At 41.6% G+C, this 27489-nt stretch overlaps 1 protein-coding gene across 2 annotated transcripts in view; it reads right to left on the bottom strand.

The window, feature by feature from the left end:
- The window catches only part of LOC144692191 (heparan sulfate 2-O-sulfotransferase 1), a 234556-nt gene that overhangs the window by 15228 nt on the left and 191839 nt on the right, over positions 1-27489 (bottom strand). For both annotated transcript variants that reach the window (XM_078560742.1, XM_078560744.1), the window contains exon 4: positions 3506-3644. In XM_078560742.1, coding sequence (XP_078416868.1) covers positions 3506-3644 — 139 coding nt within the window. The remainder of the gene's footprint in view (positions 1-3505; positions 3645-27489) is intronic.

The raw sequence follows: 27489 nt of genomic DNA, 5'->3' as shown, positions 1-27489 counted from the left end.
TTTTATTGAAAGTATGTCTAGTTATTTAGAATATTGATTAGAAGGCCAATTAATTACAAAATCACATATTCTCATGATTTTCTTTTAACTTCTGGGCCTTTTAAGATAATGTATACAGCTGAATAACCAATATATAGCATACTAAAGAATTTCTTCTAATCAACCAGAGATTTCTCTAAACCAACAGTAATTCATGCTTGTGATCATAAATTCTTTCAAACATCACACAAAGAACTGCTACGTGCAGATCAATAGAAGGGATTGAGCTCAAGGCTGCAATCTAATTTTGAGGTTCAGCTTGGCTATTAAAAACTTGAGATTTGCTTTTGTGATTTGCAGTCATTTAACTTCCCTTTGATTAGATTATATTCCGGTAACTCAACTTGAATGATATTATTCTCCATCTACAATTTGCAGTTATACATCTGACATTTGTGGAACAGAGCAATACCTCTAGGTACAGCAAGAATGACGAGGGGGAATTGAATTCAAGCTTTTTTGAAATTTGTTTTTCTCCAATTTTCTCCCCTTCCCTAATTTCCCAGGGACTCTAGACTAACTGTCAGCCTTGGTTAAGGAGCAGTGCTCATGCTTCAAAGATTAATGGTCAGCCCCAGCTTGAGCACATTATCGCAGATGACAATTCAGCGCTTTACTGAGGAAATGCTGCACTGTTGGAGGTGCCATCCTTTGGCTAAGAAGTTAAACCAAAGTCCTACCTGCTGTCTCAGGGGAATGTACTGATACTATGGTCCTATATAATGAAGAGCAAGGAAGTTCTTCTGTGTTCCAAGCCAACATATATCATTCAACCATCATCACCAAAAGCAGATTATCTAGTCATTGTATCATTACAGTATTTTTTAAAAATTCATTCACAGAATGTGTCACTGGCAAGGCAACACTTTATTGCTCATCCCCAATTGCCCTCGAGAAAGTGGAATGAGCTACCTTAAGTATAACTGAGTGGCTCAGCAGGCTATTTCAAATGTGGTTAAGAGCCAATCACATTGCTATGGGTTTGCAGTCACATATAGGTCAGGCCAGGTAAGGATGGTAGTTTCATGATTACCATTACTGATGCTAGCTCTTTATTCTAGAATTAATTAAATTTAAATTCTCCAGCTGCCTGTAAAGGTGTGAACTCACATCTCCAGGCATCTGGGTTACTATAACAAAGAACAAAGAAAAGTACAATAGAGGAACAGGCCCTCCAAGCCTGCATCGATCATATTGCCTGTCAAACTAAAACATTTTGCACTTCCAGGGTCCGTATCCCTCTATTCCCATCCTATTCATGTATTTGTCAAGCTGCCTCTTAAACACCACCACATCGTACCTGCTTCCACCACCTCCTCTGGCAGCAAATTCCAGACACTCACTACCCTCTGCGTAAAAAAACTTGCCCCGCACATCTCCTCTAAAGTTTTCTCCTCTCACCTTAAATCTATGTCCTCTACTAATTGACTCTTCCACCCTGGGAAAAAGCTTCTATCTACTCTGTCCATGCCACTCATAATTTTGTAAACTTCTATCAAGTTGCCCCTCAATCTCCATCACTCTAGTGAGAACAATCTGAGTTTCTCCAACCTCTCCTCATAGCTAATAACCTCCAGACCAGGCAACATCCTGGTAAACCTTCTCTGCACCCTCTCCAACGCCTCCATATGCTTCTGGTAATGTGGCGAACAGAATTGCACGCAATATTCCAAGTGTGGCCTAACCAAGGTTCTATACAGCTGCAGCATGACTTCCCAGCTTTTATACTCAATACCCCTGCCAATGAAGGCAAGCATGCCATATGCCTTCCTGACTACCTTATCCACCTGCGTTGCCACTTTCAGTAACCTGTGGACCTGTACACCTAGATCCCTCTGCCCGTCGATGCACTTAAGGGTTCTGCCATTTACTGTGTAATTCCTACCTGTATTAGACCTTCCAAAATGCATTACCTCGCATTTGTCCGGATTAAACTCCATCTGCCATTTCTCCGCCCAAGTCTCCAACCGATCTATATCCCGTTGTATCCTTTGACAATCCTCTTCACTATCTGCAACTCCCCCAACCTTAGTGTCATCTGCAAATTTACTAATTAGCCCAGTTACATTTTCCTCCAAATCATTTACGTATACTACAAAGAGCAAAGGTCCCAGCACTGATCCCTGCGGAACTCCACTAGTCACAGCTCTCCATTCAGAAAAGCACCCTTCCACTGCTACCCTCTGTCTTCTATGACCAAACCAATTCTATATCCATCTTGCCAGCTCACCTCTGATCCCGTGCGACTTTACCTTCTGTACCAGTCTGCCAAGAGGGACCTTGTCAAAGGCCTTACTGAAATCCATGTAGACAACATCCACTGCCCTTCCATCGTCGATCATCTTTGTCACTTCCTCGAAAAACTTGATCAAGTTAGTGAGACACGACCTCCCCTTCACAAAACCATGCTGCCTCTCCTCACTAATACATCCATTTGCTTCCAAATGGTAGTAAATCCTGCCAATAATTTCCCTACCACTGACGTAAAGCTCACCGGCCTGTAATTTCCTGGATTATCCCTGCTACCCATTTTAAACAATGGAACAACATTGGCCATTCTCCAGTTCTCTGGGACATCACCTGTAGCCAGTGAGGATACAAAGATTTCTGTCAAGGCCCCAGCAATCTCCTCCCTTGCCTCCCTCAGTACTCTGGGGTAGATCCCATCTGGCCTTGGGGATTTACATTCTAACAGTGATTACACTTATTGCCACAGGTGCCGTAGCTGAGATGGGTTAACTCCAAGTAGGCAAAGATTGAGTTTAGAACCATTTGGTCGATATGACTCAGCTGCCCACAAGATAGTCACTGAACTATCACACAAATATGAATTTTATTTACATAATTTGAACCATAAAACTGTAGTTTATAGCAACAGAAAAAGAAAAATATGAACAAAGCATTAAATGAAACAAAATATGAATAAAACATCTTAACCTTGCAGTTTATTCCATTTTAAGAGTTCCTCAGTTATGAATACTGTTTAGTGGGAAAGTGCAGCGAGCTGCGATAGAAAGCTGTATGAAACAGATGATGGAAAGATTACTCTGTAATCACCTCTACTTGTAATCATAACCAGTTACATGATTAATGCCATCTGTGCTGAAATACTGAAAAATTATTTCCATTTTATACAGCCCAATTAAACAATGTAGAAGCACTTTCCAGGGTGAACATCAATGAAACATTGGCAAAAAAAAGAGACTGAAAGTTGGACGGTGTTAATTCTGCCTGCCCCTCATGTAATGTTAGAAAATTACAAAGGTGCTTCATCCAGAAGACTGGAATGAGTGTTACATCCATTTTCAGCCAGCTAATGGAGCAAATTAAACAGCCCTGGGATTCAATCCTCAAAAAAATGTTGAGTAGTTGCAGCATTTCTTTGTTGTTCTATTTAGCTTTTTAAATCATATTCCAACCACCGTTGTGTTGTGTACATTACATTCTCTGCTTCAAATTATTTTACCTTTTTATCTCCCTGTTTCCTTCTCTTTAGTCCAGGCCTGTAGTCGTCACCAAAACGCAGAAAATAATAGTATGACACCAGTCGCTCAATTGGATCTCGAATTACATTTACGTAAATGGGTTTCTTTTTCACACCATATCTGAAGCAAAGGGAAGAGGAAACATTTATTGTTTATTTCAGTGTTCAATGTGATGTAAAGCCGTTTTCAATATTGCTTTGAGAATTGTTCAATATTTTTGTGATCTATTAAATATTTTCTAAATTTATAGTTATACCATTTCAATGCTTCTCAGTTTATACTTCCTCAGTAGTTTCTAATGTAATCACGCAGTATCATGTTTATAACGACAAAGGAAAAAGACCAGCTCCATCTTATAAAGCGTAGCAACAAATTTGGTAGCTGTTGCAACGTTTGCAACTAACCAAATAAAATCAGTGCTGTGTGCATAAACACGTCATTTATTTATTGCACCCACACTTAGCGGACTTTTCTCATTTTGGTGTAATTAAGAAAACTAGTATCTACCAATTTTAACTGGGTTTCAACCTGGTTTTGTTGGTGCAGTAACATTGTTGTTCAGGTCTTAAATTTATAATCAATCATCACTAATTAACTACATATACTGCAGACACATTGCCAAAAACCTTTACTGAAAAGACTAAATAAGTACTTGAAATGCAAAAGCATGTTACATATTCCAGGAGGACTTCATAGAAAATAAAGGTTTTTTTTATTTCAAAGAAATCAGAAGGGAATTGTGTTTTCAGGGACCAGAGAATACATCTCGTCATTAACGAAAGTGAAAAGAGAACATTGCAGTGACATCAGCTAAGGGAATCCCTGCTAAGCACATCTGTCCTGCTGCTGTCTCATTGGATGTGTTTCCTGACAGAGAGCAGCCTATTTTTATCACCAGTCCATTCTGAGTTACAACAAAACAGCCTTGAGAGAGAAGAAAAAGTGCAATCACAGTTCCTCTGATAGCTCAAAAGTTTGATACCTGCCACAGCCAAGCTGTATGGTCCCAAAATGTCACGAGTTCAATCTCCAGTCTGTGCTGAATTATGAAACATTTTGTTAAAGCAGCAGAATGAAAAGTCGCCCCAGATTGAGAGTTGGTTAGGTTTGTCACTTCTGATCACAATTCATCGCTGGAAGTGCAGAAGTGGATTTACACAAGCAGAGTGTTGGGCTTGGCTGTGATGCGCTCACAACAAAAAAGCAAGTCAAAATAGTTAAGGATCACACATTAATAGTGACTACTTAATCAAAAAGTACTGGAGGTGCCTACACCCGGAATAGTGTCTCAGCAAAAATTTGGTACTTTCAGGAGAGAGAGGAAGGGAGATAACTGGTGGCAAAATAAAAAATGGAAGACACACAATCACTCATCAGAATGATCAACGTCTCAAACAACACAAAAATATCTCTCAGCAAATCAAAAGCTTGCAGTCATTGAAGGCACCAGCTTTGAAATTCAAGATTATCTAGACTTGTTATGAACCAAAGCTGTATGCACCATGATACTGTGCATTGTCACTGTACTCAGACCCTTTGAATTAATAAAGCTTTGGCTTAACATAAGAAATAGGAGTAGGAGTAGGCCATACAGCCCTTGGAACACGCCCAGCCATTCAATAAGATAACAGCTGAACTTCTACAACAACTACACTTTCCCACCTAATCCCCATGATTACCTTTGTGTCCAAAAATCTTTTGATCTCAGTCCTGAATATATTCATCGACTGAACATCCATAGTTCTCTCGGGTAAGAATTCCAAAGATTCACAACCCTTCGAATGAAGCCATTTCTCATCCCAGTCCTAAATGGCCGACCCCTTATTCTGAGACTATAACTCCTAGTTCTAGACACTTCAGCTTCTCAGCATCTACCCTGTCAGGTCCCCTCAGAATTTTATATATATTCCCAATGAGATCATCTCTCATTCTTCGCCAAAGAACAAAGGCCCATTCTACTCAATGGGCAGAATTTTCCTCCCGCTGGAGTGGGGGGGGGGGGGGGGAGGAGAGTTGATGGGCTGGCATGGAGCCATTTTACGTGGGCAGGCCAATTAAGGCCCGCCCAGCGTGACCTCCGCAGGGAAGCACTATGCGCTCCGTGTGCGGGTGGGGGGAATCCCTAAAATCGAGAGGGCGCTCTTTCACACATGCGCACGAAACAGCGCACTCATCTCCCTGAGGCCAAGTGCTGCCTCAGGGAGATCGCCTCTACTTTCAACAACATTAAAAATAGAAAAAAGAAAATTCCCTTACATGTTCCCTCATGTGACAATGTCACATGAGTTGGGACATGTTCATAATTTCCATAACAACTATTAAAATTTTTAAAGCCCTACATGAAACCTCATCCTGCCGGTGGATGAGGTTTCATGTTTTTTCTAGGTGCCGCCGGGTTGGACGGGCAGGTCCTTTAATTGCTTAATTGATCCTGTCAATGGCCTCAATTGGCCATTGACAGGTCAGCAGGCACCCAGCTGATTTTGCTGTGCCCCCACCTTCCTGAAAATTTAAATGGGGCGTGGTGACATCGGGAGTTCCGCCCGACGTCATCCCGCGTCATTTTACGCATCGGCAAGCAGGCCTCGCCCCTGCTCACCAACGGTAAAATCCTGCCCAATCTCTCCTCACTGGACAGCCCTCTCACCCCAAGAATCAATCCAAATGAATCTTTGCTGCGCCCTCTAAGGCAAATCTATTCTCCCTTTGTTAAGGAGATCAATACCGTACAGAATACTCCGGTTGTGGTCTCACCAAGCCCCAGATAGTTCCAGCAAGACTTCATGACTCGTATACTCCAAGCCCCTTGCAATAAAGATTATCTTACCATTCACCTTCCTAATTGCTTAACAGTTTTTGGCAGCACCTGATAATTTGTTTGCCACCGTCTTGATGTGGGTAACTAGGTCATCTGCATACAGAAACTCTCTGGGATTACTGCCTCTGTGACTTTGGTAGTTTGGAGGGATTGAAAAGTTTCCCTGAACAGAACCTAATGCCTGCCAGTATGTTTCTGGTGGCTTCCTTAAGCATTGCAGCAAAGAAGAGACTGAACAACTGAGGAGCCATGACACATCCTTGCTTTACACTACTAGTTACCTCAAAGGCATCAGACATCATGCCATAGGCACAAACATGTCCAAGCACTCCATCATGCAGTATGCACAGAATTTTGACGAACTTGTTCGAACATCCTAGCTTGGAGAGACAGTACCATAGACCAGGTCAACCAACACTGTCAAAAAACTTTGGTCTCCAAATTAGCCAGAACCAGGCACACGTTATGAAGCACTAGAGTAACCAATGATGGAAGCAGTCTCAAGGTTGCTGAAAAATTCTCATACCTTGATAGTGTGCTCTCTGGGGATGCCACTATCGATGACGATATCTGTGCATACATATAGAAAGCAAGCTCTGCCTACAGCTGACTCCATGATCATACCTGGAAGCAGCATGACCTTAAGCCAAATACTAAAATCAAATTCTACCAGCCATTGTCCTTACGACCCTGTTGCATGGCGCAGAATCCGGGATTTCCTGTCGGCACCCCATCAAATTTCTAGAACGCTTTATAAACACCCAAGGTCCATCATGAGAATTCAATGGCAGAACAAAATCACAAATAAGACCCTTCATTGTGCTGGGCTCAACAGCATAGAGACCATCTTCCAGAAAATTCAACTTAGATGGGCAGACCACGTCTTCTGCATGGATGACTACAGAATCCCCAAGCAGACCTTACATGGGGAACCATCTCAGGGAAAACAACACCAAGGTGGTCAGTACAAATAATGCAAGGATACCCTAAAAAAAAAAGAGCCTTATAAACTTCTGCATTGTAGACCACCTCTCTTGGGAAAACACTGCAGCCAACTGGCTCATTTTAAGGCAAGCATTCTTCGGGGGCTATCTACACAAAACTCGCAACATCCAAGGGCCACAGATGGCAGGGCTGTAGAAATTTCCCTCAATGGCAGTATGAACTGCAATTTCTGGGACAATCCACGTTGATCTTGCATCAGAGGCTTCAGTCATGAGAGGACTATGAAGTCATTTACAGTTTGGAGATACTTGAATAACAAGTGGTCTACCACCTGACTGCTTGTTGTATCTGCATGTTAACTGTCTATGATTCGTGTACAAGGACACCCAATTCTTGTGAATATCAAGTTTTAGCAGTCCCACCTTTAAAAAAAAATCTTTCTTTTCCATTCTTACTACCACCAAACTTGAGAACTGTACTTTTGGTTCCCTCATCTAAGTCCTTGATAGATTGTAAATAGCCGAGGCCCAAGTATGGATCCTTGCCGCACACCACTAGCCACACCATGCCATCCCAAAAGTAATACGTTTATTGTTACTCTCTTTTCTGTTAGCAAATTCAATATTCACATTAATATATTACCCCAGTCCCATCAGCCCTGATCTTGTGCAACATCCTCGAGTGGCACCCTATCGAATACCTTCTGAAAATCCGAATATATTACATGCAGTGGTTCTCCTTAATCTACCCTGGTAGTTACACACTCCAAAAACTCAGATCTGTCAAGCACTATTTCCCTTTCATAAGGCCATGCTGACACTGTTTAATCACAGTATTTTGCTAAGCGCCTTGTTATCACATCCTTAATAACAGATTTTAGCATTTTCTTACCACTGACATCAGGCTAACTGGCCTATTGCTCCCCATTTTCTCCCACCCTCCTTTCTTGAACAATAGGGTTAACATTAGCTACCTTCCAATCCACAGGGTTTGTTCTAAAATCTCAAACCAATCTAAGGGCAAAATCAATGCGTCCAATTCTGTAACCGCTTTTTAAAAAATCTTAGGATGTAGGCCATCGGGTCCAGGAATGTGTCGCTTTTAGTCCCATTAATTTCTTTAGTACTTCTGCTCTACTAGAGTTATCTGCATTAAGTTTCTCACTCTCATTCGATCATTGGTTTCCCATAATTTCCACTATGTTCTTTGTGTCCTCTACTGCAAAGACAAAAAAGATATTTCTGTAACAGCTCTATTTCCTCATTCTCCAATATCTCCTTCAAAGGACCCATGTTTACTTTCACCAATCTCTTCCATTTTACAGACTTGTAGAAGCTCTTACAATCAGTTAGTATATTTCTCACCTGTTTACTTTTATTCTCTTTACTCCTCTATCAATTTCTTGGTCATCCTTGGCTGATTTTTAAAACTTCCAATCCTCAGGCTTACTATGCTTTTAGCAATTCTGTAAACCTCTTATTTTAATCTAACATTATTTACTCCTCTATCTACCCATGTCTGTATCACTATTCCAATGAAGGTTTTATGCCTCAAGGGAATGTGTAATCATTGACAATGAAAAATAATTTCTTTGTATGTTTTGCATTACTTAACTATCACCTTAGAAATTTAATCTAACTTCCCAATGTACCTCAGCCAACTCATCCCTCCTGTCACCATAACTGGCTTTGTTTAAATTTAAGATCCTAATTTTGGACTTTACTACATGACTCTAAAGCTTATGAAATCCAAATCTTTCCCGGAGGGTTCTTTACTATAAGATTCTAATTAAACCTTAGTGCACCATATTAGATCTAAACTATCCTGTTCCATAGTTGCATATCGGTCTAGAAAACTGTCTAGGATGCATTCCATAAATATGTCGTCCAAATGACTTCTGCCAATTTGGTTTAGTCAGTCTACATGAAAATTAAAGTCCTCCACACTTATTTCATTATCCTTTGTGACAATCAGGTGCAGAGGGGTAGAATAGCTCCCGTCTTTTCCTACTCCTTGCTTGGAAGCAACAGTTTTTAAAAAAAAGGAATCTGCTTGCCAATTCAGTGAGTTTTTAAAGGTTTACGTGCTAAGACTGTAAAAGACAGACAGAGACAGGTTTCTTCGTAAGGTTTTAAAAAAGAGAGTAATATTTATTGTCATTAAGCTGATCTAAGAAAAACACTCCAACTTTCACGTACACACGATACATACTTCAGATTCTGTCCTTGTGGCTTGGAGAAAACCAGTTTATAAACAAGAAAAAGGGTTAGTTGGCTTGTCACATGATCCTCTCTCTTCAACTCAACCCAAGCATGGTTGTGGCCAGTGGATTCCAGGTTCATAGTTTATGCAATTATATTATGGCTTAGTGAATTCCTTTCTCTGCCAGGGTTCATTGTCTGAGGTGATTACCTCTAGTACGTTGTCCTGAACCAGGTGAATACATCTGGTGATTGGATGTTCTGTGAATGGGTTAGGTGAAGATCCCATTCACACTCCTTCAAGGTAATTGACTCTGCTGGGGTTTTATATACAGGTTGACTCTATTTTAATGGCTTTGGAACGTGTAAAGTACAGTCATGCAAATGTTCAATCATCTGAAAAACTGCTGTTTCAAGTCACTGGAATGTGGTTTCAATCTTATTAAAACTCAGTAGTTTTCACCTGTAAATCCATAAAATCATTTTTGATTAAATCATGGCTTTATAATGTCTTATTTCTTACACCTTTAATTTCTTGATGTATAATCTCACCAACATTAGGACTACTGTTGGGGTGGGGTGGGGGTGCTATAAACTACTCCCAGTGATTTCTGTCTTTTCTTATGTTTTAGCTCCACCTATACAGATTTTACATCCTGATTTTCTTGCATTAAGATAAATTCTCGTTCACTGTCTATGTCTCATCCTTTAACAGTGCTATTCCACTTCCATCTTTTCTAAAGATCCAGTGCCCTGAGCTACAAAAAGATTTCTTTTTAAACAGTCTAATAGCAATGCATCAATTTTAAGATTAAAGATTTTATGAACTGAAGTCAATACCCAAAGCTGAGTGAATAAGTTGTAAAGACAAACATATTCCCTTCAGGTAATGCTACATATCAACAGAAAACCTCAAAAGTATGTTGTATAGAATATTTTCAATGAATCAGTGAAGCTATAAAATATCTGATATTCACATCTACCTTATCAGCTAATCAGCTTCTGTAACCAGTGGATCAATTACATAAATGGAAAGACATATACCACCAGCTTCTATTTGGAGGTATTAAGCAAGATGTCGAATAAATTGTTAAAATGATCCTCAGGGAATTCCTCTTCATTGTCTCAGCATTTCCAAGGCTATAGGAATTTTTTTTCTCACCGTTGCACACCCTGGTCTCTGGGAAAGACCATCAACTCAATGATAGTTCTCCCCAGGTAGGAAGCACTGAAATAGTTTTGAAGTGGGTGGGGGAGAGGTAGGTATGCGATGGGGGGAACTACCCAAGCTGTGCACCTCCTTTAAAAAAAAAGGCTTGTATGAATAATTATGTTTTTATTCCACAATCATTTACTTTTTCTTTTCCCCATGTTCCTCATCACTGTGAACCAATTCTCAGCTGAGCTAAGCAGGAAGACACCATTGTATATGCTCCTATTGAAAGTACTCCACAACCATTCGCTAGGAGTTACAAAAAAATGATTTGACACAATTTTTTTCCCAATTAGAAAATGCCCGTCTGTTTCGCTGCACATTCTGCTAATGCTAGCAGTCTTTTAAAATAATTGAATGACAAGCTCAATAGGTATGAGGTATTTCTGTACCATTTTCAAACTCATTGTCAATTTTTAAAATAATAAATGTACTTTGAATAAAAGGCAGGTTATTTCATTAGCAGAGAATTAACTAATTCCAGAAAGAAAAGCAATGTTACTTTTAAGCTTAAAGTCCCATTTTGATTATAAATATCACAAGGATAAGCTTTTTGAAGGCTTGGGGCATGCTTTTCACACTGGATCAAGAGGGCACGTCGGCGTCTAATTAGACTGACGTGTTTCACAACAACATACAAGTGATGTGCAGCTGGCAACCTGCACTTCGCTCGTGGCCAAGAGGCTCGTTTGCCAACCTTGCATCGCGCAACGCTTATGGCACCTCAGACTTAGCACCAGGCTTTAATGGAGCACCACCTCATTTTCGAGGGGGTGTCAGTGGCAAGTCTTTACCCACCAGACCAGCTATAAGGCCATGGTGGCTTTTAACATGCTACAGGTGAAGGCCTCCACTGGGAAAGGGGGGAAACTGGCCTGAGAGAAGGGAAGGGGTTGCAGGATATGGCTTCCACTGGGGAAGAGGGAAAACTGGCCTGAGGCATGGGAAGGGGCTGCAGGGCAAGGGCTCCACTGCGGGGTAAAAGTGGGGCACCCAACTGAACTTTGCATCCCAAATGAGGCAGGATGCACAACTGTGACATGTTAGAAGCCTTTCACAGACAATACAAGGAATCAGGAAAGTGAAGCTACAATGTGCTACATGTGAGATTAATCCTGTAAAGTGGCACAAATCGACCTCCTTGTATAAAACCTTTGTTCACAGTGAGGAGATTCCCCAGGGCAGTAATGCACTCCAGAGCAACTGGGCGACTGGACAAACTTAGATGTGTGTTAGAATCACGTCGCTGGCAGCTACACAGGTCCCTCTCAAATAATCTCAGTTCCTGACTAAACATTTTCCGTCATGTGTATTCCAAACAGTGTGGTATCAGAGTGCAGTGAATGAGGATCCAAGCACCTGGGCTGAAAGCAGCACATCCAAGCACCTGGCCAAATCAATCTCATAGCAGTTGGTCATGTAAGGGAATTGGGGGGGGGGGGGGGCACCATGGAAAGAAGCTTGTGCTGGCCTGGATTTTTTGGACGATTAGTTTCTGACACTGGAACAAAGCTCTTGAACCCACGCTCACTGACATGTCATTGACAGAAAGAGGACTTTTGCAGGCTGATGCGGACTCATGTCTGTTTCTCATTGATGCTGCAGAGAGGAGACCATCAGGAAGATGAAGCCTGGATTTATTACTGCCTACACAAACGCATACAAGCAAGAGAGGAGGAGGAGGAGATTGCAACAGAGGCACCAGGCTCGCCAAAGGGAGGAGCTAAGCCCTCAAGACCAAGGGGCAGCAGGGCCCCCTCCAGGTGCAGAGGATGCCGCTTAGAGATGTTGAGCGTAGACGCCTTGCAAGACCGAGGGTGTGTAGAACTTGCATGTCTTATCTGCAGATGAGCAAGAGACAGTGTTGCCAATGCCTCTGCATGTCCAGGGATCTGGTGACTCAAATTTGCCACATTCTCCAGAAATTGGCACCACGGAGACTGGGAGGGCATCCATTGCCAATGGCTCAAAGAAAACCGTTGCACTGAACTTCTACTTGAGTGGCTTCCAGGGCTCTACTGGGGGTCTCTGTGCGATCTCTCAAACATCCATTCACAAACACTTTCATGAGGCAGCCCTTTTTGCCAATGGCCACAATTACGTCAACTTCAACAGAGATCAAGCAAGCCAGGACGCCAGAACAGTGGGCTTTGCAGCAATTTTGGATTTCCACAGATGCAGGGTGACATTGACTGCACTTGTATGTATAAAAGCTCCTTGGCAGCAGGCAATCCAACACAAACAGAAAAGACTTCCACTTGCTCAATGTACAGCTGGTCTGTGACCATTAGAAACTTATCAAGCAGGTTTGCGCCAGGTACCCAGGAAGCGTCCATGACTCTCACATCTCAAGTAGATCACAGATCCTGGACATCTTTGAGGGACCACACAGGATCCAGAGTTGGCTCCTTGGTGACGAAGGATGTGGCTGATGATGCCCATACAGCAATCACAGAATCCTGAAGATTGATGCTCATGCCATTACCCAAGGAGGAGACCATAGGCATCTTAAAGATGCGATTCTGATGCCTGGACAGATCTGGCAGAGCACTCCAGTACAATCCCCAGAGGGTCTCACAGATCATTGTGGTTTGCTGTGCACAGCACAGCCTCATGCTGCAAAGGGGGGAGGACTTTGCCAGATACCAACATGGAGGGGCTGCACGTCTCCTCAGATGAGGAAAACATCAAAGGGGATGAGGGCATCGAGTTGGAGAAAGCAGAGGCTGCAAAGGAAAAGGGCGTAGCACGGGCCAGACGAGGCAGGCATTGACGTGAGGCCCTCAGCCACCAGATTCCACAAGAAGGATGACGAGTTGCAGTGAGTACTCTCTTGGACAAGTGCCCTCCATCATGGGCCAACATAAGCACCACCATTGCTTTTCTTCTTATTTCAACCATGCACTTCAATATGGGAGTGAATAGTTACACATCAGACTTACATCGTCCTGATCCCTTGAAGGATGAAGCAGCCTCAGGGGCATGTGCCCTTGCTGAGATGAGGTGCTAACTGGAGGAGGGAGTCCCAGCATCATACATCAGAAGGTGCTGCCTCTTCAAGCATCTCTCCAGATCCTAGTCACAACTACAGCCTGAAAGAGCTAGGAGCTGTTCCTTAAGACCATAAGATGTAGGAGCAGAAGTAGGTCATTTGGCCCATCGAGCCTGCTCCACCATTCAATGAGATCATAGCTGATCTGTTGATCCTCAACTCCACTTTCCTGCCTTGTTCCCATAACCTTTGATTCCCTTACTGATTAACAATCTGTCTATCTCAGCCTTGAATATACTCAACGACCCAGCCTCTACAGCCCTCTGTGGTCAAGAATTCCACAGAGTGACTACCCTCAGAGGAGAAATTCCTTCTCATCTCGGTTTTAAATGGGCGCCCCCTAACTCTGAGATTATGCCCTCTGGTCCTAGACTCTCTCACAAGGGGAAACCACCTCTCAGCATCTACCCTGTCAAGCCCCCTAAGAATCTTATATGCTTCAATAAGGTCGCCTCTCATTCTTCTAAACTCCAATGAGTACAGGCCCAACCTACTCAACCTCTCCTCATAAGAAAATCTCTCCATACCCGGGATCAACCTAGTGATTTACAGGGAGGGAAACAGCGGGGCCATTTACGGCAAGAGAGAGAGAGAGAGAGAGAGAGAGAGAGAGAGAGAGACAGAGAGAGAGAGAGAGAGAGAGAGAAACAGCGTGGTCATCTATACTCTCTAACTGTAAATGGCCCCGCTGCTTCTCCCTGTAAATGACCACGCTGTTTCTCTCATACTCTCTCGATGTTCTCAGTGGGCTCGTAGCTATATGCCTTCAATCTGACAATGCTCCTGAAGGAGATCCATCTCCAGCAATAAGACAACGCATTCTGTGTAACCTCGATGGTGAAACTGATAGGTGACACTTGGGCCAAAGCAGCTGGGGACGTTCCTCAGGCGTGCAGCCCTTTGTGTCACCTTCTTCTCTGTCACATTAACATCTGGCACTCTCAGTTAGGAATGCTGGTCTGCTTTTATCCTCACCTTACGATGCATGTAGACCACCTAAAGATAATGGCGTTGAACCACTTGTGTGCCAGACATTAAAATGCCTCTTCTTTAGGAGACACACTGTGCCCTCATGGCCAGTACTGGTCCTTGCAAGCTTCAAAATGCTTAGACACCTTGAGACCCTCAAGGTTATGAGTTGTTGCTAATAAAGAGCAGACTTCAGCTTCACTACATCTTCGTCCCTATCCCATTGCTCCTCTCAACTTTGTTTAAAGCTATAATGAGCGCTTCTGGAGCGTGCTCAAAGACTCTGTTGACTGCCAAAAATCTCCATTTGCAATTAGCCCACGCCTCGGCCAAAGCTTAGGTGATGGGATGCAGAGCATTGCATCCCAACATTGTGACAAGAGCCTTGTGGCCGTAATACAGGTAACTGCAGGTCGAGAAACAATCAAGGCTGTAGGTTTGAGCCCCGGGGCAATAAAGTGGCTGAGAGGGGCAGAGCTTCGGCACCTTGAGATGGTAAGGTCTTCCGACTTATTGGTGAATTTAGCAGATGCTCACTCAGAAGGTCAGAAATGCAGATGTACACTCGGAAAGTCTGAAACAATAATTGCAGTAGACATGAACAAATTAAGTCCTTTTGGAATATACAACCAGCAAGGTATTTCAAGGGAACCCCTGTCAAATAGGAGACAGGAAGCGCAAGTAACAATGCTGTACTCAAATAGGCTCTTAGAGCCTTGTGCTTTCTCTCTCTCTGGAAGTGCTCGTCAGTTTGTAAAGTGAGCAGCCTGAGAAGAAAACGGAGATCTTTTAAAAAGTGGAAATCTGCTCCGTACGATTGCATTCAGGAAAACAGCTAAGCTAAACAGCCGCAACGTTGAATCACTGCATTGAGGCCAATCAAGGAATAGTTAACCATATGCTCCATTTTTTTCCTTCATGAACTGTGAAATTCTTATAAGCCTATCGTCTTACTCTGCAATCTACACTTGCGCGTGCGTGTGCCCAGACAAACGCGTGACCCCGTATGAATGATGTCACGTTTTTTCTTTACTTTTAAGCTCTGGAACAGTTTCAGTAAACTTACCTCTTTCTTTGTCTAACCTAAGAAAATCTGCGAGTAATTCTCTACAACCCCGACATGCTAATGGGGCACTTGCAAAATTGACAAAGCACAACCTCCCTAAATTCTTAAAATAAAACAAACCGGGTTACAGACAAAAGAGGAGTGGGAGAATAGTGCAGTCATTTCGCCCCTCCTCACCTGGTTACGACATAAATTAACATTGATCAGTATTCCAATTAAAATGGAAGCCCAAGATATGGGATAAAAATGTGCTAGATTTTTCAAATAATAATGATCAAATCAAAGGCGAACCACATGACTGACCAATTCAGAAATAATATTTTCCTAAATTGAGATGTAAAAAAATCTAGATTGAAAAATCTATCATACAAAATGCAAAGCAATTCAAATATATTTCAATTCTTAAACACACTGATAAGGACCACTTTGAGTCAGTTATGCAATAACTTGAAGAGCACATGTTCTCATGCTGTTGTGGCAGATAGTTTAAACACTGTCATGTGTCACCAAGGTGAGGTAATCAAATGAGGTGCAGACTACAGTGCTGACATAATGCAACCGTAATCAAACATTCTAAATTTTGCTTTTAGTCCCTTTCCTACATAATCAATGTCATGCTTCTCCAGCTCTGATCAGGTCAGATTTGATGAAGTACCCTCCAGATTGCCAAGACATACTTTAATTTCCTTGCTGCGTTAACTTAACATTGGCTAAGATTCAGAGACAGGGTGCCTTTTCCAAACAAAGTGAAGTCAGGCTTCTCAAATAATGCAATGTAATCCCACTCAGTTTCTTGAGCGATTTAAAAGGCACCTACATAATCAATAATTGGTAAGAATTTTGGGGGGAGGTCTCCACTAATACTGCATCAAGGGGCCTCCTACTTTTAGCAATTTTATTTTTGGTTAAAAATTGGTTACTTAAAAATAAAACGCTGAGAATTGTCATCCGACTTAGAGCAAATTTGCTTATTTTGAGAAACTGGTCCTAGTCAATAATTATCAATAGAAAGCTAGCAACTTACCTGTACTGAAATTACAAAGGTAATGGAAGTTAAAATTATTTATTTATTCAGTGAAAGCTCCAATCAGGTTTACTAAACACTATTAGTCTCACTAGCAGCTTTATAGCCATACAGGGAGGTATTGATCAATTTCCACTTGGCTTGTTCGTGAATTACTCAATCTGGAATGAAGTCAGACATTTACAAGCAGGCTGCATTTAAACTGTTGTTGACCTGGAATATGTTTCAGTGGCCAGGTGGATTGCACTACAATTCACACTGACTGTTAAAAAAAATACTTTCCTTTACTGAAGAATTTTTTTTTTTACACAGGTTACTGAGCATTGCCAGCTTTTTTACTGCATTGTTGCCCTTGAGTTGGTTAAGCTTGATAAAACTGAATGGAGTTAAGAGTTAACCATGCTGGTACAGGACTGGATGCATGTAAAATATAAAGGCTCCAAGTCTGCTTCCCTAAAGGACATTGGTAAACCAAAAACTGAAGTTTGTTAGGAATACTTAGCACATACTTGGCAATGATGCTTACAAAAGAGTATTCGTGAGGATGCAAATTCTCAATTGGTTACAAAGATCCAGATAGATATTATAATAAGCATGAGAAGTCAAATGCCAGGACATACTGGAAAACATCCAAGAAGCCTGAGGAAAATGGGGGAGGAATTAGCAGAAGTCTTAGAAATTTGGGTGCAATTTTAAACTTTACACTCCACTGAAGCAATGGAGAGCAATAATGGGTGGTGTGCAAAACTGACATTTCACTCGATCCCTTGGGTTTCCAGTCCAGCAAGTTAAAATTACCCTGTGTTTCAGAGTTTTACTGAGAGGTGTGAAGAAGGACTGGAGAGTGGCCAATGTAACACTTATTTTCAAAAAAAGAGCCAAACCATGTCAATTTAACATCTGTGATAAAGAACATATTGGGATCTTTAAAGATGAAATTGCGATAAAGAATATGCTCGACAAATCTAAAAGTTCTTTAACAAGGTGGATGAGGGGAATGCAGTTCTGTATTTGGATTATCAGAAAGTGTTTGACAAGGTGTCACATGAGATTATTGGAGAAGATTAATTGGAATCCGACATGGACTTGATGGGCCAAATGGCCTTCTTCGTTGCCATAATGACTCAATGGCTAAGATCAATTTATATGGAATTAAGGAACGGGTAGCAAATTGGATTTGAAGGAGCAAACAGAGTAGGATTTAATTGATGTTTCTCAAACTGGATAGAAGTGGCCATTCATTTCCAAAGCATTTGCTTTCTGTTCACTGTGTACACCAATGATTTAGATAAAGAGCTTGATAGACTAGAGTCAAACTTTACAGATTGCACTAAACTAATATCTTAGTTAATAATTCTGAAAACAAAGTAAACTGCAAAGGGATTCTAATAAATTGGTAGAATGGATTAAAAAGGGATCATGGAATGCTAAATTAGTGTGAGTTGGTACGTTTTGCTAAAAAAGAGCAATTATTATGCTTGATCGGGGAGGCTGGATAATGTGGAGAAAGAGGGATTTGAGTTCAATTTCATAATGCATTCAAAGCAGCACCTTGAGTCAACAGGTGCCAGCCTTTGCTGTTGGTGCAATCACACACAAATCCAGCACTAAACGAGGGTCCCAATAAGGCTACATCAGGTAGGGCTGACAGGTTCCTTCCTTGAAGGACAATAGCGAATCATCTGGCTATTTACAACAGTCTGGCAGCTTTCCTGGTCTGACCATAAATTAGCTGGTATATTAAACTCCAACTCCTTGACTTCTTGGATGGTAATCCAGGATCATAGCCACTACTTTCCCCATACCATGCCAGGTTTTGCACTAGGAGGTGAAGAAAATAAATGCCAATGGGTAATGGTGAATAAATACAATAACTTAGTAAAAACACATTTTGAGTAATGTATACAGTTTAGGGCTCCAAACTAAAGGAACAAATTTGGCCCAATAGAAAAGGGTGCAGCATAGATTCACTTGGATGAAGCTTGTTACAGAATTAGGAAACTGCCCTTAGGCAATCAAAACTAAATCAGGAGATCACATTGACCCTGATTTATGCTACAGAAAAGCTACCTTATGTATGAAGCAATCCCAACTAGAAACAGGTCCAGCTCTCTCTTGAAGGACTGCAGTAAGTCGACATTCAGTGCATGAGCAGGCAACCTGTCCCACAGGTCCACTATTTTCTAAGAACTGCCTAACATCCAACTTTGTTCTGCCCTTAACTAGCTTGTGAGCACAAATCCTCATCCTCCCTAACCTGTTCAGTTGCAATAATTAATCTACATGAACATAGTCTATTCCCTTCATAATTTTATAAATATCTATTAAATTACCCCCAAGTCTTTGCTTTTCTAAATTTTAGAGATCCAGCTTTTCGAACCTTAATCGGTAAGATGTTTTAAAAACTGAGTAAATCTTGTGGGCCTCTTCTGCACCCTTTTCAAAACATCAATATTTTCCTTCATGAAACCAATATAGGTACAGCATTGTAAATGAGGTCCATCTAAGTCTTGCATAAGATCAAGAAGGAATGCTTTGTTTTATAGTGAATTGTCCTGTGAATACAACCTGGACCCTTGGGCACTTAGCTATAGTTTCACAGCATTGATCACTGACCTTCAGAGATTGATACACTGAAACCGCCAGATCTTGTCTTTCACCACTTGCTTTAACTCTTACTTTGTAAAGTGCATATATGCTTATTTAGCATTTAGCTTGCCCATGTGCATAACACAGCTTTTTTCAAATTAAAAATTAATTTATCAAACACTGACCCAATCCCCCAGCACTCTAAATCTGCTTATATTATTCGAGCAAGTTCAACAGTCGTTCCTCTCTCTCTCGCATACACACGCACAGTGTTACAGAATCATTTCCTCAACACCTACGTCTACATGGGGAAATAGTAGAGTAGCAGTAATGTCACTGGGTTAGTAATCCAGAGGGCCCAGGGTAATGTTCTGGGGACTCGAGTTCAAATCCCACCATAGCAACTTTTGGAATTTAAATTCAATTAATTCACACATCCAGAATTGAAAGCTAGTCTCAATAATGGTGACCGTGAAACTATCATCGATCGTCATAAAAACCCATCTGGTTCACTAACGTCCTGCAGGGAAGGAAAACGGCTATCCTTACCAGACTGAGTCCTGGAATGGCAGGCTTGTCGGATGAGGAGAGATTGAGTCAACTAGATCTGTATTCACTGGAGTTTAGAAGAATGAGAGGGGATCTCATTGAAATGTATAAAATTCTGACAGAGCTGGACAGACTGGATGCAGAGATGATGTTTCCTCTGGCTGGGGGAGGGGTGCCTAGAACAAGGGGTCACAGTCTCAAGAAATAGGGTAGGTCATTTAGGACTGAGATGGGGAGAAAATTCTTCACTCAGAGGGTGGTGAACCTGTGGAATTCTCTACCACAAAAGGCTGTGGAGGCCAAGTTACTGAATATATTTAAAGGAGGAAACAGATAGACTTCTAGGCTAAAAGTGTCAAGGGGTATGGGGAGAGAGCAGGAGTATGGCGTTGAGATAGAGGATCAGCCATGATCAGTTTGAACGGCAGAGCAAGCTCGAAGGGCCAAATAACCTACGCCTGCTCCTATTTTCTATGTTTACCTGGTCTGGCCTACACGTGACTCCAGACCCACAGCAATGTGGTTGACTCATAACAGTGTGTATGGGGTGAGTGTGTGTGAGGGGTGAGAGAGAGTGTACGTGTATGTGTGAGTGAGAGGGGTGAAAGAGTGCGTGTGCGTGTGAGGGATGAGTGTGTGCGCGCGGGTGACGGGTGAGAGTGTGTGCGTACGCGCATGTGAAGGGTGAGTGTGTGCGCGTGCATGTGTGAGGGGTGAGAAAGTGTGTCAGGGGTGAGTGTGAGAGTGTTTGTGGGTGTGTGCGCACGCATGTGCATGCACGAGGACGCATGTGCATGCGTGAGGGATGAGAAAGAAGAGAGAGAGTGAGAGAGGTGTGTGTGTATGGGGGGGTGAGTGTGCGTGAGGGGTGAGTCTGTGCATGTGCATGAGGGGTGAAAGTGAGTGAGGGTGTGTGTGTGTGTGTATGTGAGGGACGAGCATGTGTTTGTGTACACGAGGGGTGAATGTGTGCGTGCGAAGGGTGAGTGTGTGTAAGGTGTGTGAGAAAGATGGAGTGAGAGGGAGGAGAGACCGTGTCTCAGGGTTCTCATTCACCCTCACAACAACAGGCACTCTCACCCACTCTCAGTGGGTGAGGGTGAGTGAGTGAGCACACCGAGACTGCGAGCAAGCTGGACACGCAAACACACATCCTTTCACACATTTTTTAAATTATCAATTTAGTGTTGTGACCATTTGTTTCTTTTCATACATCAGCTTTTTTTTTTGAAATTCATGTTTAATATTGTGCCAAACCTTATCTTTCTGAAATTTGCTCATCAGCCACGCCCCCAAATGGGAGAAAAATTGAAGTGTGGCCCTGGACAAGCCTGCCAAAGGGAAAAATCCCCAATACCAGTGAGCTTTAAAGATATGGGTGAGGAACTTGCACAGTGTCTGTCCCATTTCCTTCAGTGGATATTATTCAAAAAGCCTCTGTTCTTCCGAAAACCACTTCCTTGACTATTTGACTAACTATTTTGTTGTTAACAGTACTATTTAACATCGTCAGTTGTACAGCATCTTCAAGGGTGAAGGAAAACCATTTGCTTTCGAAACATCCCATCCTCCATCAACAGAGGAACTCACTTCAAATAAAGGTGAGTTGCAAATAGAATGTTCTATCAGTGCATTTCAGGAAGTGGGACTTCAAAGGCCATGCTCCAGGCCATTGTCAAACCATATCCCTCATTTTCATGAACACTCTCAGTAATGGCCCACTTCCCCAAACACTGGCAGGTCCTAAACATCTGCCCCTATTATATGATACTAAAAATTCTTTGCAAATTTCTAAGTGATTGATGCCTATGGCACGAAAATTACATATGAAGGACATTCTACAGAAGCACAAAAGTTTGTTGCTTTAGGCGTTTTAAAATTAAAACAGTAACGACTTTATGGATATACCTTTAAACATTTCATCGTTCTGGAATCCATGACATATAATTATTTATTTGCAACAAGGTATATTGGAAATAGTAATGTTTTCCTTTAAATAATGGAGCTAATTTTCTTCTTTAAAATTCCTGTAATTGATTCACGTTAATACAATCGTGTATTTATTTGTCCACCTTATCTCAGCAACCAGACTCTTCCCTGACGCAAAAGACTGTAGGAGCAAGCCCTATTCCAGACTCCAGATAATCAAGGCTGACACTTCAATGCAATACGGCGGGAGATGCTATCTTTCAGATGGGGAGTTAAATAGAGGCCTCATATGCCATTTTAGGTGGAACATTAAAGATCCTAAGGAACTATATGAAGAAAAAGGGAGTTCTAATCCATAATCTAATCATTTATCTCAATGCTGTTTATGGGACTGTTTATGACTGTCGTAAGAACACAAGAATTTGGAGTAGGAGTAGGCCATTCAGCTCTTTAAGCCCGCTCTGCCATCCTCCTTCAGCTCTACCTTACTGCACTATCCCCATATTTCCCAATTCCCTTCATATCCAAAATTCTATCAATCTCTGTAATTTCCAAGTCACCAGTGATGTTCACATCCAGAGAATACATTTTTTCTAAACTTATTTTCAGTCCGAACACTGTCAACATGGTTGACATTTTGCTGAGCATGTCAATCTTTAACAAAGGAAAGATACAGAAGTATATTGATCCCAAATGCTTACAGAGCACTGGGGGTACAGATGGTGATGCAGAAGGCATTACGGTCAGGAGACCTAGAAGTGCAGCATTCCCCAAACACCATGGAAAAAGTGTGTTTTTCCCTTCAGTTTCCCCACCCAAAAGCCAATCTAATTGACCGGTTTAACTGTGCGTCAGGCAGGGAAGGCTAGAGAGTGGGGGGTGATAAAGGATATTTATAGGTTTAACTTGTTCTAGGAGGAAACACAACCCTGGTCCACAAGCAGTGCTCTAACTTCTTACTTCTTTCTAGCCAGGTTTTCCAAGGTCAGGAAACATAGCCAGCACAACTAAAAAACTGAGGCATGCAGCCTTGTTAAAAATATTTCAATGACCGAAGTGCCTCCGGAGAATGGATTAGTTGCTTTTCTCTCGTTTGGGGTTTGTTTACTGCACCGTGTGCATTGTGAAATTTTAAACATTTTTGTTCCCTACCCCCACACGACCCCCACCCCCAAAATGGTTAAGAGTTAAAATTATCCCCATCGTGTCTAACTCTGGGCACCACACTTTCGGAAGGATGTGAATGCTTTTGAAATGGTTATGAGGAGACAGATTTAAAGTAATTGGCAAAAGAATCAGCAGTGAGATGATGCAGCAGGTTGTTGTGATCTGGAATGCACTCTCTGAAAGGGTGATGGAAGCAGGGTTAATACCAACTTTCAAAAGCAGAAAAATTTGCAAGGTTACAAAGAAAATCAAATGGAACTAATTGGGGAACTTTAAGAAAAATCCAGCACAGGCACAAGAAGCTTGAATGGCCTCCATCAGTGCTGTATCATTTTACAAATCTATCAAATTCATATCATTGAAGAAATATTTGCAAAAGCCATACAGGCAGAAGTAAGCAGCAACTTAAGAGGAAAAGGTGATTGTAAAAATACAAAAAACTTTAGACAATGAAAATACAGTGTGACAATGTAGTGAGAGAAAAGAAAAAAACGAAATGCAAATAAAGTGGTGGGGGACATAAATAGCTGAAGGCAGGAAAGCAGTCACTAGAAGAGAGTCTTTGACTAAACTGTGTGCTACACTGTATAATGCTCATCATTATACAACAGTGCATCTCCAATTCACAAACAGCAATGCCACAAAAGATGACAAGTATTTTATTACAAGACATATACTCTTTGTTAGTTTACTTTGCACATATCCTCACACTGAAATATGTTTGACAGCCATCGGATTTTAGATTGAAGTTATTAAAATACAAGCTTGCACTAATACGTTGTTGTACTATTTAAACCTAGTGCTAGGAGCATTAAAATTTAAAGATTAATGTTGCATTGACATTTATATTGCTTTCATAACTTTCTGCAAGTCTTTTGACCAAGTGCCTGGGGTGACTTTCATGAAGCAGCTGTGAGACACATAGCCAAATCTTGTAATTTATCTGGCAATCAAGGATAGATGAGATAAAAGCAAAAAACTGCAGATGCTGGAAATCCAAAACAAAAACAAAAGTACCTGGAAAAAGGATAGATGAGATACTTATTAAACCTATCCCTCTTGAAAATTGAATGAGTCAAGTTATTAACCATCATACGTCCCATTAGATACCTTTATCAAGGATTTGTTGGGTAGTGTTTTAATGGATGGCTTTGGAACGTGCTCCAGACATTGCTGAAAGAGCGATTTTTCTTTTTCGCAGCTGAACTGAGGGATCTGGTGCACTCTACTCACCATTTGGGCAATGGACTAACCAGTGGGGTACAGTGCTTGGTACCTCAAAATCATGTACTCAGAGTCATTATGGGAAAGGAGGAAATCATTTGGTCTCTCTCTAGTCATGCCGACTGAGCAATCTGGTCGATCCCATTCCCCTGCTCTATTCCGTAGCCCCGCAAGTCTGTTTCCCTCAAATGCCCATCCAATTTCTTTTCAAAATCATTGATCGTCTCCCAGCACCTTGTCGGCAGCGAGTTCGAGGCCATTACCACGCGCTATGTATTAAAGTTCTTCCTCACATCCTCCCCTGTATCTCTTGCCCTAAACCTAAAATGTATCCCTTAGTCCTTGTACTAATGGGAACAGCTTTTCTTTGTCTACTCTATTTTATTTAAATCTGTCAATGTCATAATCCTGTACACCTCTACCAAATCTCCCCTGTCTCCTTTGCTCCAAGGAGAACAACCCAAGGTTCCCTTACCTAACCTTGTCACGAAAATCCCTCACCTTTGGAACCACTCTGGTAAATCTCTGCAGCCTCTCAAGGACCCTCATATCTTTCCTGAAGTGAAGCCTCTCCCTATGAAGTGTGGTGGCCAGAACAGGACACAATGGTCTAGTTGTGGCCTAACCAGAGCTTTATAAAAGTTCAGTATTAATTCCCTGCTTTTGTATTAAATACAGTACCTCGATTTATAAACTCCCAAGATCCCATATATTTTACTAACTATTCTCTCAGTATGTCCTGCCACCTTCGAAAATCTATGTACATGAACTCCCAGGTCCCTCCGTAATCAACACTCTTTCGAACTGTGCAATTAACTATGTATTGCCTCTCCCTATCGCTTCTTCCAAAATACATCACCCCATTTCTTTGTATTAAATTCCATCTGCTACTTGCCTGCCAATTCTGCTAGCTTATCTATGTCCTTTTGCAGGTGACTTATAGCATCCATATTGCTTGCCTTACTTCAAAGTTTGGTACCAACGGCAAATTTTGAAATTTTACTCTATATTCCATTATCCAAGTCATTTATATACAAAGAAATGACCCTTGGGGAACACCACTGTCTGCTATCCTCCAGTCTGAAAAATAACCACTGACCACAACTTGCTGTTGACCAACCCTAAGCCTTTTTAAAAAAAATCCAAGCGGACACTGACCCACCTTACTGCATAAGCCGCAATGTTGCTATCCAGCCTTTTAATGATACTTTGATAGTCTTTCTCAAAATCCATACAGACAACATCTACTGCTTTCCTTTCATCAACCTTCTCTGTTACTTCATCAAAAAATTCAATTGGATTAGTCAAGCATTATCTGCTTTTAACAAATCTAATCTATCTCTTCTTAATTAACTCAAACCTCTCCAAGTGCCTGTTGATTCTTTGCCCAATTACTGTTTCTAAGGCCTTACCTACTGCTGACGTTAAGATGATTGATAATGACTAGGAACGCCCTTACATCCTTTCCTTCAATAAGTATGCCACATTCACCACTTTCCAATCCTCTGGCAACTCCTTCCAATCTTCCTGAGATACAGTGATGATGGCCAACCCTTCCACTGTTTCCAACCCACTTCTTTTTGCAATCTGGGATGCAAGTCACCCAAACCAGGCAAATTATCCACTCTCAGGTTATCCAGTTTTTCCTTTCTATCAATTTTCAGCTCATCTGTTACCCCTACCATTTCCACTTCTCCTGATATTTTGTTAACATCTTCTTCTTTAATAAATACTATTACAGACAATACATCAAATATCCTAGCCTTACCCTGAGCACTTTTGTCCCTAATAGAACACAGTCTACCTCTTACTATATGCATGTTGGGAGAAGATCTCTGGGCTCCCTTTTATGTTAACTGCCATTCTCATAGTCTCTCTGTGCCAGTCTTAATTTCCTCTTCACATCTCTTCTCAACTTATTATATTTGGCTTGGTTCTCACTTGAAGAATTCACCTGTAATCAATCATACACCCTCTTTTTCTGTTTCATCAGATTCTCCATCTCCCTCATTATCTAAGGAGCCCTGGCTTTGGTTCCCATACTTTACCCCTTTGTTGGGATGTACCTAGCCTGTAACTGAAACATCTCCTCTTAAAGATCACCCATTGTTCTGACAGTTTTATCTGTCAGCCTTTGGTTCCACTTTAGTTAAATCTCTCATCCTATTGAAGTTAGCTTCCATTGAAGTTAGCCATCTTCCAATTTAGAAGTTCTACTTTAGATTTCTCCTTGTTCTTCTCCATTACTAATCTAAACCATAACATCTGATGATCACTCTTATCCAAGTAATCCCCCACAGACACTAGGCCCATTTGGCCACCTCGTTTCCCAGTACCAAAACCAACAATGCCTGCTCCCTAGTTAGTCCGAGAACATACTGGTTAAGGGAGTTCTACTGAACACATTTCAAAAATTCCTTCTACTCCTTACCTTTTACTCTAATTAACCAAATATGGATTGGGATAATGTTAAAGACCCCACTATCATCACTCTATTGTTCTTGCACATTTCTGATTTCCATGGGGATTTGCCCCTCTCTTTCTCACAATTGGAAGGCTTATACAATACTCCCATCAGGGTGATCATGCCTTTCTTGCTTCTCGATTGTAACCAAATAGATTCTGTCCTTACCCCCTCAAGGACATCCTCTCTTTCCAACACTACAATGTTTTCCCTAATCAGTACTGGCACCTCTCCTTCCCTTTCCTCTTCCCTATCATGTCTAAATACTTTATACCTTTGAAAATTAAGTGCCCAGTCCTTATCATTTTAAGCCACGTTTCTGTTACTGCCACAACATCATATCCTCACACAGCAACTCGTGCTTGAAGCTCACCAACCTTATTCATCACATTTTGTGCATTTACATACATGCATTCTAGAACTGTCTTTATATTCCTCCTTTCCCTTCTTAGTCTGCTCCCATCAAAAATGGTACAACTACCTATTCAAGTACGATCCCACATTCTCTCTCCTTTATGAACTTATATGCTTATATTCCCTCTGCCAATTTAGTTTTTTTTTTAAAATTCATTCACGGACTGTGGGCTTCACTGGCTGGGCCAGCATTTATTTCCCATCCTTAGTTGCCCTTGAGAAGGTGGTGGTGAGCTGCCTTCTTAAACCGCTGCAGTCCATGTGGTGTAGGTACACCCACAGCGCTGTTAGGGAGAGAGTTCCAGGGTTTTGACCCAGCGACAGTGAAGGAACGGCAATAT

This window comes from Cetorhinus maximus, chromosome 17 (assembly GCF_964194155.1).
Source record: "Cetorhinus maximus chromosome 17, sCetMax3.hap1.1, whole genome shotgun sequence".
NCBI classification, from domain to species: domain Eukaryota; kingdom Metazoa; phylum Chordata; class Chondrichthyes; order Lamniformes; family Cetorhinidae; genus Cetorhinus; species Cetorhinus maximus.
The sequence above is the reverse complement of the archived record's forward strand: the minus strand, read 5'-3'. Positions and strand labels throughout refer to the sequence as shown.